At 36.7% G+C, this 13,088-nt stretch overlaps 1 protein-coding gene across 3 annotated transcripts; it reads left to right on the top strand.

Annotated features, from left to right (window-relative positions):
- The first annotated feature begins 765 nt into the window (after positions 1 to 765).
- Positions 766 to 12,983, top strand: LOC108378995 (glycine-rich selenoprotein-like). Of its 3 annotated transcripts, none has more exons than XM_017635308.1 (3): positions 766 to 930; positions 12,183 to 12,267; positions 12,338 to 12,983. In XM_017635308.1, the coding sequence occupies exons 1-3, from the start codon at positions 912 to 914 to the stop codon at positions 12,582 to 12,584; spliced, it is 351 nt and encodes a 116-aa protein (XP_017490797.1). In that variant the 5' UTR covers positions 766 to 911; the 3' UTR covers positions 12,585 to 12,983. The 3 variants fall into 3 exon arrangements, with proteins under 3 accessions (XP_017490797.1, XP_017490799.1, XP_017490800.1); XM_017635310.1 differs by lacking the exon at positions 766 to 930 and adding an exon at positions 1,037 to 1,144; XM_017635311.1 differs by lacking the exon at positions 766 to 930 and adding an exon at positions 1,351 to 1,384.
- Positions 12,984 to 13,088: the final 105 nt, after the last annotated feature.

Here is a 13,088-nt window from a genome sequence, read left to right as displayed (position 1 = left end):
ATATATAAAAATTTTGGGCGGGACGAAGTTCGCCGGGTCTGCTAGTGCACTAAAAAAGCCAATTTCATATTGCCTTAATATCGAAAATAGAAGGAAATAACTTAATAGTAAAAAAAAAATATTTTTAAAGTAAGCGATCTAAATACGAACGAAATCGGACCATAAATACGGGTTTACCAAATATATCGATTAGTGCGCCACCTATCGGAAACATTTTTAGTGGAGTTACTCTTTTCATNACCATAAATACGGGTTTACCAAATATATCTATTAGTGCGCCACCTATCGGAAACATTTTTAGTGGAGTTACTCTTTTCATGTAGTTAATATACGTTATAAATATGAACCCAATCAGACTTTAAATACGTTTTTTTCAAATATCTCGACTCTTGCGCCACCTATCGGATTAACTTATCTTTCCTATTGCATTGTCATCGGGTTCTGGAGCTACTGTGAAGTTTCAAGTCTCTAGGTCTTCGGGAAGTTGGTCAAAAGTTGATTGCAAGATTTGCCCCTAACAAACATACATACATACACAGCAAGTAAAAGCTTGTCATATAGAAAACTTTCTCGTTTGAAGGTCATTATAAAGGTCAAGGTAATTTATAGTCCAACGATGCTATTTTTCCGAATTCTCCATCTCAAAAGCGTTAAAATACCGTTAAACTTAATTCGCTATCAGCCAAATCCGTCCAAAAAAATTGATTAAACTTTGACGTTGAAACTTAAAAAGCGCCATCTATACGTGAGGAAACAAAACAAGTACACGTCAGTCCATAGTGACAAGTCATTCATAAAATTTGTTCGTCTCTCATATTACTTTTATATTAAAAGTTTGTTTTGTGATGCAAATCATTCATTCCATTCAATTGTGTTAAATGAATATTGTTTAATAAATCGAGCCAAAAAATATGGTTTACATAGATCGAGGTACAAACAAAAAATAGTAAACATGTACTTCGGTGGAAGATAGTTGTAATTTTCTGCAACACTTATCTATGTATATATGTATGTATGTACGTATGTAACTACATGNGTATATTAAAAGTTTGTTTTGTGATGCAAATCATTCATTCCATTCAATTGTGTTAAATGAATATTATTTAATAAATCGAGCCAAAAAATATGGTTTACATAGATCGAGGTACAAACAAAAAATAGTAAACATGTACTTCGGTGGAAGATAGTTGTAATTTTCTGCAACACTTATCTATGTATATATGTATGTATGTACGTATGTAACTACATGTCGCAAGTTTGCTGGAAGAGTTTAGTTTTGTCAAAACATATGTACATAAATAACTAAATTGAACTAGGTACGCAAAAATTACCGCAATACATTTATTATTGACCAGCAAACTACCGATGGCGTTCGGCGGGAAAAGTAAATGTACAAAATAGTAATGCAAATATTCAGTTTAGCATAAATAAAAAGAGGCTAAGAGCTAAGAGGATTTTTTTAAATTCAGTTTAAGACCTCATGAACAATAGGTTTGTATAGTAACTTCTCCAGTAAAACATTGCAGCGAGAGCGTAAAAGCAAAATAGAGCGTAAAATTGAGAAGAACAGAAAATAGCAGAAAAAGTTAATGAACACAAAACTAGCAAAAACTTGCAAGTGAACAGCTGTTGCACTGTTTTGATATTCTGCTGAAAACATTTTACTATTTATAAATCATTTTTAAACGCTTTGCTTTGCACACACGCACTTACACAGTCCAGTACATCATTAATATTTTGATTTCTACTCATTTTACTTTTGTTTGTGCTAAACCAATTCAACAAATGGCGGCTTTTGACACTTATTCTTCTTCTTCTTCTGCTAGTAGAAATTTCACTAGCAAGAATTTGCAGCTCTCCCGTGGTGTTACACTCTCGATTCAGTGTTAATAGGTTGTTGGTGTTGTGGGGGGAAGACTCCCTAGACATGTCGGATCTGCCAGTCTGAATAAGTAAGAGTTTAGACTACTAAAATATCCAGACCGCAATTGAGCCGGAGTTACGCGGGTCTCTCGGCAGTTATAGCTCACTTTCGTCCACGCTTTGTGACCGGACTCTTTTGAAGGCATTCATAGGGTTTTCGTATGAGGCGATTTTTCAGGCAACTTTTGCGTTCAACTCACGCAGGATTGCACGAAAAAAAATTGAATGGCTAAAAATATCAAAATATTCGCCATAAAAAGACGTTGTTCAACTTTGCATTCTACTTTTGGTTGAACGGCCTTTCAACTAATCGCTTTCAACAAAGTTGGTCGCCAGCCAACATTTAGCCATTCAACTTTTGTTTCGTGCAACCCTGCGGGAGTTATACGCAAAATCGACTCGTGCGAACACCTTTTTACAGGACAGTCTCCCTGTGAATGCCGTTGATTGCCAGTCTGAACAGTGTCGGTTGCAGTGGTTGTTGTACAGGGAAGCCAACTCGTGGGGAGTTACCCGATTTGCGGGGAATTAGAGTTTGCGTGGAGAATCGGGGAATGGATCGTTTTTTGTGGGGAATTTCAGTTTACATGAGGAAGCGGGGCATGCACTTATTTTTGTGAGGAATTAGGTGTAAACAATTTTCTTTTTGCTTCACTAATTTCATAATGGCTGCATTTCTTTATTCATTCTGAACGCTTGGAATAAACTTTTTGTTTTTACTTATTCTTTATAATGTTATGTTAACGTATATTTCAAACGCATTCTGTTTATTCCGGCTGTGAAATGGAATTATCCGGAATGTATAAAGAAACGCAGCCAATGATTAAAAAAAAAAAAAACTTAAGTTGAAATGTCTCACCCGTCACTTTTGTAGCTAGTTCAATTTTAGTATAATAAAGTTTCAATTGGCTAAAAATCATCCTTCATTTCTTAGAATTTTCCTTTTGCATTTGCTTTCTTATTGCGAATAAATACAATTTATTTTTATGAAAGAAAACCGCAACACATTCATCAAAAAACATTTTTAAACAAAAATTTTTAGGTGCTTGAAACTTGCACTTTTTTATACTAGAATTGAGTGTGCTACAAATCTGCATATTCAAAACTTTTCTAGAAAATCTAATTAAAAAGCTCGACACTTTTATGATAGTTTGTTGAATTTTTTAATATTGCGCAAAGTTTGAAACTTGCATTTAAATGGTTTTTGTTAAAGAGTGAACTATATTTTTATAAAAGTTTTGAGTTACATATCAAAAAAAACTTGTCAAAGTTTGGTGCAAGGCACATTAAACAGGTAGTATCAGTAGAGCAAAAACAACATTTGCGTGTATTTTGTTGTTGCTTCTGGTATCGAAAGTGTCAAAAACTGTTCTGAATTTTTTCTTCTAAATCAAAGCGTGCCATGTGAAATACAAACTGCATATTCAAAACTTTTATAAAAATTATAAAAAATAAAAATTGATGCAACTTTCTTTCCTAGTAAATTTGTTTGCTTCTCGAAGCATTGATCCATCCTTTGCAAGGCCCAGTAATCAGCGGTCGTGCTGCCGAGTTGGGCGAACGTTCCAAAAGCTGCTATTCAATCGCTTGTTTTGTATGGAAAAAGGTTTCACATGCAAATGGATTTTAACAATTCAGAATTTTTGTGAGAAAAAATTAAAAATATTTGACATTTTCGAGACCAAATAATTTGAAAATAAATCAAATCAGCTGCTCTACTGATACTACCTGTTCAATGTACCTTGGTTTGGTGCGACTAAATTTTTTTCGACCGCTGTATGTATGTAAATTTTATATGTACATTTTTATACCCGAGCGCACTTGTGCACAAGGGTATATTAATTTTGTTCACATAACGGTTGTTTGTAACAGCCAAAACGAATCGAGATAGATATAGACAAATGTATACATAAATGATCAGGATGAAAAAAGAAATCGATTAAGCCATGTCTGTCTGTCCGTCCGTCTGTCCGTCTGTCCGTCCGTCCGTGTACACGATAACTCGAGCAAAAATTGAGATATCTCAACGAAATTTGGTATGTAGGTTTCCCTTAATCCAAGGTAGGTTGGTATTGAAAATGGGCGAAATCGGACTTTAACCACGCCCACTTCCCATATAACGGTAATTTCCAGAAATACGAAAACTGCGATATTTTAGTAACTACTGAAGATAATTCACTCAAAATTGATATTTACAATAATTTTTAGACGAAAAATAAGAATATTATAAATTTTTGGAAAATGGGCGTAACCACGCCCCAATGTCTTCCAAACTTGGCACAGTTGTTGGCCATGATACAGCATACTAAGTGGCCGAAAATCTTAAAAATCGGACAATAACCACGCCCTCTTCCCATATAACGGTAATTTCCAGAAATACGAAAACTGCGATATTTTAGTAACTACTGAAGATAATTCACTCAAAATTGATATTTACAATAATTTTCAAACGAAAAATAAGAATATTTTAATTTTTTGGGAAATGGGCGTAGCCACGCCCACTTATGGTTACATGTGTATATCTTGGTAATCGCAGCACAAATTTCTTCCAAACTTGGCAAAGTTGTTGGCCTTGGTACAGCATACTAAACCGCCGAAACTTTTTAAAATCGGACAATAACCACGCCCACATCCCATATAACGGTAATTTAGAGAAATACAAAATCTTCGATAAATCAGTAAAGATTGAAGCTAATTTATTCAAAATTGATGCTTGCAACAATTCTTTACCAAGAAATACGTTTATGATAAAATTTTGGAAAATGGGCGTGGCACCGCCCACTTATGATCACATATATGTATATCGGTAACCGTTCTACCAATTTGTATCAAACTCGGTATTTTTATTGTGCTTGGCAAATAAAAGCAAAACGTTGAAAATTATTGAAATCGCACCAAAATGACGGCCGCTTTTCATATAACGGTAAATTTCAGAAATGCTTGAAACTTCAATATTTCGAAATTGAAGGACGCTAATTTACTCAAAATTGATACACCCCTGCTTACCATCTGCGGTAGGTTTCGGCAAGGTGAAAAAACATATATTTAGTACTTGCGCCGGGTATTTAATGTTCGGCTCCGCCCGAACTTAGACTTTCTTACTTGTTTATTCTTTATTTCTCAAAAATGAGTTGGCTACAAGTTGTTGTACGTATTATTGGCCCTCGTTCTTGATTTCGTAGAGATATCTTCTGATATTCCTGGGTGCAGACTCCGCGTCAAGCATGTGCCTATTTGAGTGACCACGTGCTTAGCACTCTACTGCTTGCTGAGCATGATGTTGTACTTCTTTACTGGAAACATTTGGTAGCATTGTAGCCTGCCCACTTGTTCTCGGCACACGCAACCGTAATTGCCAATTAAGTATAGAGTTGCAACCAAGTCGTCAAATCGCTAGCCGGCAGCACTTGGGGCAAGGGCCGAGAAAAAGAGATTAGGCTGGCAACGTCTTCATATTCGTTTTTGCTTGCACTGTAATTACTTTCATATGTTTACTACTTCACTGTTTTTCGTCTTCGACTTCGCTTCCACTCTGTCTGCAACCTTAGTATTATTTTGCGTGAAAGCGAGATTCGATGTATAAACGGGAAGCTTTTTGCATTCCAAAAGTTTTGCGGGAATAATAAGATAGTTCTTACGTATTTTTCCCTACTATTGTTAATTTTTTTTCAGGAAGTTTATAGCCAAGCTCGAAAGAGGTAAACAAATTTTCGATAGTCACATTATGGCCTTTCAAAACGGTTATAAGATGAGGTACTACGCGCTGTACTCTATTTTTCTCTGTTTGGTTTCCCTGTAGTTTGCCCAAGTTCGGTTGCATGTTCCATATCTACCGATAATAATGCACCCGCTAGGCATTGACGGCAGCTCCACCTACTTATCCACAACTTGCGTATTTCGTAAAATTTTCATAGTTGCCAGAATTGTCTTAAACATTAAAGATTGAAATATTGGTATTTCATAAGATGAACAGAGAAGGTCTTCAAGATCTAATTTTTTGAAAAATAATGGTTAAACATATCATACCTGTAATCTCCCACGAAAAGCAAACCCCAAATAAGCATGCAACAGGTCGGGGGTTTTGACCAAATAGATATTTGCTTTAAGCGTTTGTGTTCTTCTAAATTATATTTTTAATTGGAGCAAGAAATAACAGTACAAATTTGTCCTTTATTGAATCCACATGAGCACCTGCATATTTTGTAACTCCTGGTCGTTGGCTCACGTTGCAACTCCATGCTCTTCCAGCTATATACGCGCAAATATACTTCTGGATGTGAACAATTCAAATAGAAAAATAATTACGAATTCTTTACCTTCAATTAGAAGTGCTGTACCCTAAGATGTTCCATGTTTTGATATCAAAAAATCACCAGATTCCTCTTCCTTTGATATTTCATGACTGTCGCTCTCAGAAGACTCGGTGAGTGCAGCGGTAAAATTATCTTTTTCAGGTTCATATTCTGTTCTTCGCTTCCTCTTATTTGGCTCTATAACCGCTTAAGCAATTTGGGCCGAGTTCAACCAAGCACGCCAGTCGTTTCTCTTCTGTGTTTTCTGTATCACTTTCACTAAATAACTCACCATCATCACTTTGTTCATTGTTCTTGTTTAGAAAGTCTGCAATTTGTTCCGCAGTTAGTCGCGACATTTTTATTTTTCTTTTATGCAGCCTTTTCAAAAGTTTTACAATTGTCAATTGGCACATATTTCTGTTGAAAACATATATTGCCTTGTGCTCTTTGTCCACAAAAACTTTAGAAAACCGTAGTAGAAAGCGCAAAATTAAAAATAAAATTGGCTTAATAAATTTTACCTTAGCATTTCTTTATTTTTTTTTTTTGTGTAGTTTCGAAAGTCCTTGAGTCAGGAAAGCACCAATCACAACAATAATATGTCTCCTCTTTGAGTTGAGCGACGGTAGTGGACCGCAGTGGTCAATGCGGAGGATGTCGAACGGCAGTGGGGTCATAGGGTTAATATACAGATTCCTTTCCCTTGCCTTAGGGGGCGTGGCATACATTAAGCACTTCAGACCATTCCTCATAAATTTTTCTTCCTTCGCTCTCATGATGGACTCCATCTCACCGGGCACATATAGTACCGTCCTAGTACCGTCCTGCTATCAAGTCAAAGTCTTTAACAAATCCAGTCTCCAGACGGTTTCGTATGGAACTAATAGTATCATCCCGCTCTTGAGCTGTTTGAATTTGGAACCCACTTTCTTCCATAGTAACTACTAGCGCGATGAGTGCTNGCCTCTTATTTTTGTCTATAACCGCTTAAGCAATTTGGGCCGAGTTCAACCAAGCACGCCAGTCGTTTCTCTTCTGTGTTTTCTGTATCACTTTCACTAAATAACTCACCATCATCACTTTGTTCATTGTTCTTGTTTAGAAAGTCTGCAATTTGTTCCGCAGTTAGTCGCGACATTTTTATTTTTCTTTTATGCAGCCTTTTCAAAAGTTTTACAATTGTCAATTGGCACATATTTCTGTTGAAAACATATATTGCCTTGTGCTCTTTGTCCACAAAAACTTTAGAAAACCGTAGTAGAAAGCGCAAAATTAAAAATAAAATTGGCTTAATAAATTTTACCTTAGCATTTCTTTATTTTTTTTTTTTTGTAGTTTCGAAAGTCCTTGAGTCAGGAAAGCACCAATCACAACAATAATATGTCTCCTCTTTGAGTTGAGCGACGGTAGTGGACCGCAGTGGTCAATGCGGAGGATGTCGAACGGCAGTGGGGTCATAGGGTTAATATACAGATTCCTTTCCCTTGCCTTAGGGGGCGTGGCATACATTAAGCACTTCAGACCATTCCTCAAAAATTTTCCTTCCTTCGCTCTCATGATGGACTCCATCTCACCGGGCACATATAGTACCGTCCTGCTATCCGACCAACATTCAAAGACCAAGCCATCCATCAAGTCAAAGTCTTTAACAAATCCAGTCTCCAGACGGTTTCGTATGGAACTAATAGTATCATCCCGCTCTTGAGCTGTTTGAATTTGGAACCCACTTTCTTCCATAGTAACTACTAGCGCGATGAGTGCTCTACTCTATGCGTCTTCATGGCCCATGGACGATACTTTCCTGTGTTGCATCTTGGGGAAAATGATGGCAAGAAGAGCCGAAAATACGAAAAAATCCGATGCAGGACTGCAACTGCTTTTGGTTAGTTAGTATTGGGAAGTTGCGAATACTTCTGTTGGAACCGTATGGTCGGATTCTTGACTCACTCGATATCCCAAACAATCCACTTCTTCATACCCAAACTTTNCTTAGTTAGTATTGGGAAGTTGCGAATACTTCTGTTGGAACCGTATGGTCGGATTCCCGCTTGACTCACTCGATATCCCAAACAATCCACTTCTTCATACCCAAACTTTGATTTATCCAAATTCAGTTTCAATCCTCGCCTTGACAGTCGCTCTAACACTAATTTTAATGAAGTCTTATGCTCCTCAAACCCATGTGTTGTATAATCTGGGGACCTGAATGTGTCGGGATAGCTGATTAGGATGTTAGTGTGACCGATTTTGGTGTCTTTCCATTTTGACATGGATTGGGTAGCACATTGGTGTTAAAACATTGATGATTTCTTGCCTTGAGTTGGCCATTTCGCTAAGCTAATTATAGATTCGCGATAATTGTGATTTTCGCTCCACACCTGAAGTTGTAAGTCTGTTTATTTTAATTTAATTCAAATAATCTTATAAGCTAAATAAAATATTAGAATATGCTGTGACATAAGGCCTCTAATGTATTCGCTACCGGGGTAGGTGGAGTTATCGGGTGATAAGACTCCCCTTTGTTGGCAGGTTTCCATGGTTTTATCAGTGGGACCACACTCCCTGACTGCTACACATCGGGAAGAATGAGGTTATTCTCATGACATGGTGAGGTAGCCTACTCCGACTGGACCCAATTTTTCAGCATCAGCATGCAATATCCGCTGCGGACGATTAGTTTGCACACTTTTGCCTTTCCGATGGCCACCTGGACATCACCGCTGGTGAAAACAACAGGCACTCTTGGTTTTGGCAGTGTACACAGCCTTCTGATCACTCCCCGCTTGGCTCTGTCCAACGTAGGATGCCGGCTAAAATAGCTCGCGCATCGCTCCGGTTGGGAAGAAGCGCGGTGGTTGGATGAAACTCTATATCGTTGCGTTTCCTCGGATAAGACCAAGGCGAATTCATATGATGTGGTGTTATTTCATCAGTTCTGAGTAGCGTTCAATCGTCAAAATTTTGTATTTCGTTTGTGAGTGAGTGAAAACGTGGGAGTGTTTGTATTTTCCGTCGCCCTTGTTCCTTTGGGGAAGAATAGCTGAAAGCAAAACCAAAATAGAAGTAATTATTGTATTTATTTAATCGATAGCACCTTATATAAATTCGCCTTGGGATGGACAGTTACCTTACGGTTGACCAAAGCTTGCTCACACCAGAGCTGAAATTGCAAGTATTTAGGTGCTCCTACCACTTTGCCGATTGTGTTGGTTTGTTGCCGAATTCCCGCATTTTAATCCCTGATACGGGGATTCCCAGGATATACCAGGCGATCGCGCTCGTTCTCTAAAACAGCCGCTTCGGCAGGGGAATTTTGGGCAGGTTTCCGCGATGTATCCAACAGGAATGAAACGGGCTGTATCAGCATAGACAACCTTGCGGAATTTGCACTGTGTGTTGCGTGATTAATGCTAAACCTCCACCCTTATCTCGGTCCCGATTGCATTGCTGTGCAGCTTCTGCTCTTGGATCTCAGCTATCAATATTCCATTCCGGCTCATGAAGACGGTTATCACCATGATTTCGCTTTGGAGTCCATTAAAGTATATTCTTATGCCTTGGGAGACTGCTCGAGATTCGGGGTGTAAGTATGTATGTGTAGTCGTGCCTACCGTGCATACAATAGAATTAGAGAAAGTTAAACTCGTTTTTCGGAAATGGTTTCCTTGACGCAAGGCCCTCAAAAATGTGTGTTTAATAGGTGGCATACACGGTGCGTCTGACTCGTGACTCATTTGTGTACGTGTTGACTCGCCTTTCGACTACACACAGTTGAGTCATTCAGAGTCATGTCGGTGTAACTAACACATATTTATTTTCTCAAACACATCCAAACCGACTCACGAGTTAGACGCATGGTGTATGCCGCCTATAAAATAGGGATGGGTAAATTCGGTATTCGAAGCTTCGATATTCGAATTTTAATTGAATTTTAGCTCCGAAATGGCGAATTTTTTAAATCGAACTTTGTGTTGCTAAAAATCGGATAAAATCGAATTTTTCTAAAAAAAATCGAATTTTATCTTTATTTCCAAAAAAATCAACTCTTCAGCTTTCTTCTTTCGGACTAAATTTGCCATCACTGTGTGTAGCACTCCATTTATCTTAGGGATGCAAGTAAAAAAATACATGTTTTTCGATCTGACGCATCAGGACAAAAAATGTGCGCCAAGAAGGAACTGTTATTCCGAACTCAAATTTAAAAAATTTTTCGTAAAAAACTATTTTTTTTGTTGATTTTTTATTTTAAATGTTTAGAGGCTTTTACGTTGGTGGCANTGCCAAGAAGGAACTGTTATTCCGAACTCAAATTTAAAAAATTTTTCGTAAAAAACTATTTTTTTTGTTGATTTTTTACTTTAAATGTTTAGAGGCTTTTACGTTGGTGGCATGAAGCTTTTGCCTGAGAAGACCCCTAGTCAAATTTTCCGGAGAATAATTTTCTAGAATATATCAATCCTCTAACGACCTTCCAAATTTTCTTTTTGCGGGATTTCTTGAAGTAGGGGTCGAAATTACCCTTTTAGACGGGAGCTAATGGGTTAAAATGTTCTACAAAAATATTTCCCATAACATTTTATTATATATGTCTTAAAATAAATGTCTGAGCGAAATCAAAGTTTAACTATTTTTGCGATTTTTTTGAAAACTACTTAGGCCGAGATATGAAAACTTTAGAAGGCCATGACATAAAAATACGTGCTAACTTTTGCAAATCCACCGAGTGTTTTATAACTGGATGGGTAAAATGCTAACAAAGTCCGGGCTGGTTTCGGCTGTCCCACAGTGTAGTTTGAGTTTAACTTTTTCGACAGGTGGCCACTCTCTTCAAGCACCTCAAAAATATTTCAATTATTGCATAGTATTTTAAGCACAGCACTTCTTTAACTAAATTCGACTTTTCAAATACGTGGCACCCCTCCTAAATGTTATTAAAAAATAAAGTTTATTCAAAACCATTTCGATTGATACCCATATTGGGGTAATTTATTTAACTTATTAAATAATTAGATTTTGATTTTCTTACAAATGGCACAAAACTAAAACCATATTCCACATCTGCAGGGCAAGCCCTTTCGTTTGACACCTACCTCCTTTTTGAAAATCGAACGAACGATACAGATTTTATGACTTGGTGTTAAATATTTACCGCAAACATCTCCGAACTCGATTAAGAAGTTTCAATTAAAACCAAATTTTGGAAAATTCGAAAAAATTCTAATTATGTTAATCAAATTTGCACCACCAAATTTCGAATCGATTAATCGAATGGTTGGGCAATGTTCGAAATTCGAAAAAAATCGAATTTCAACCCCCCACTACCCATCCCTACTATAAAAGTTTTAAAACATTCTCGCCTACTAGTTTCAGGTCAAAAAAGGGTCATTTTAAAGGGGAAGGTAATTTTTTAGCTTATAGCGAAAAATAATTTTTTTATTTGAGTTTAATATCAAGACTAGGGTTGCCAACATTTTCTTTATTTATTTATAGTACTTTTTCAAAAAAATTTGACAAAATATAGTACACTTCAAATATATATAGTATTTTATTTAAAAGAAAAAGTAAAAACGATTTTTAAGTGATTGAAAGAGTTCTTCCTGTGAATGCCGAAGTTGTTGGACTAGAGCGTAGAAATGAAATAATTTTAAGTTAATTTGTTAATTCTTTGTCAGTGTTTTTAAAAATATGTTACTTTTTTTATTATAAACTCACAATGACCTTTTACTTTAAAAATATTTGATTTAATATATTTATTTCAGTATAAAGGTCATCCATTTTAATACACATTTTTTTATTTAAATTTACTAAACGCTGTGGAAAGACACAACCTTCCGCTTAAGATTATCATTTATGACCGTTGTTAATCTAATCATTTCTAGCCAAATGTTTTGTTCACATACAACCATATGTATGTACATATTTTATTCAAGCTAAAAATTAAATTAAATTTATTTTAACCAACAGATGGACGTGTATTGGAACGACGCCCTTGGAGCGTGTCTCGCGTTTTAGAGATCTTCACAGGCCTGTGGTTCGTGATGATTACTTTGTAAGGAATTAAATTTTAATTACTTTGTTCTAATCTTCGTCTGGAAAATCATTGATTCTTTTTTAAATAGTTTCAGAGGACTTTTGGCGCCTTTCATGAAAGACAACAATAGGAGCAGTGCAGGCAATAGCCGAAGGAGCGGTTGGGGTGGCGGAAGCGGTGGGGGTGGGGGTGGAGGCGGAGGCGGAGGCGGAGGCGGTGGTGGCGGTGGGGGAGGTGGTAGTGGAGGTGGCGGTGGTGGATTCGGCCCAAACCGTCGCATTGGCCGCATCAATAACACTTCAATGGATATGCCTTGTGGAAGCTGCTGTGGATGAAAAGTTTTGGTATAACGTTTCAAATACTGCCAACCCTAAACCAGTACTGAAATCTCTAATATGAAATTTTATAGATATGTTGTTTTTTACAATTACTTGTGTAAAAATAATAATTTACAGCCGGTTTCACCAGAAATTTAAATAGAAAATGATTTTTAATTTTCTGTAACCTTCCACATAAAATTCAAAAAATTAAAGACATTTTTCACTTAAATTGCGTTCGTGAAATTGGCTGTTAATGTAGTTTTTCTTAAAAAAACATACCTAGCCCTAACCGCAAAAAAAATGTAAGCGTAAGGGCTCGATACATTTCGATTTAATGTATTTACATGCATACATGTTAAATAGCGTAAGCAAAATTTAATAAATCACAGCTCGAAAGAACTGCATAAAAATGTTTATATCTGTATGCATATCGAGGGTTTATATTCAATATGATCTACATATCTACAGTAAACTTTACAAAAAAGCGATTCCCATACAAAAATCCACCTTAGGCTTAAC

Source organism: Rhagoletis zephyria, unplaced genomic scaffold (assembly GCF_001687245.7).
Source record: "Rhagoletis zephyria isolate East Lansing unplaced genomic scaffold, Rhagoletis_zephyria_1.1 Rzeph_scaffold_15376, whole genome shotgun sequence".
NCBI lineage: Eukaryota > Metazoa > Arthropoda > Insecta > Diptera > Tephritidae > Rhagoletis > Rhagoletis zephyria.
The sequence above is the reverse complement of the archived record's forward strand: the minus strand, read 5'-3'. Positions and strand labels throughout refer to the sequence as shown.

What these genes read in the sequence shown, in the direction of transcription:
- LOC108378995 (XM_017635308.1), top strand. An exon ending in TGGTTCGTGATGATTACTTT is followed by an intron (nt 12,268 to 12,337) that starts GTAAGGAATTAA and finishes TTTTTTAAATAG; the next exon opens with TTTCAGAGGACTTTTGGCGC.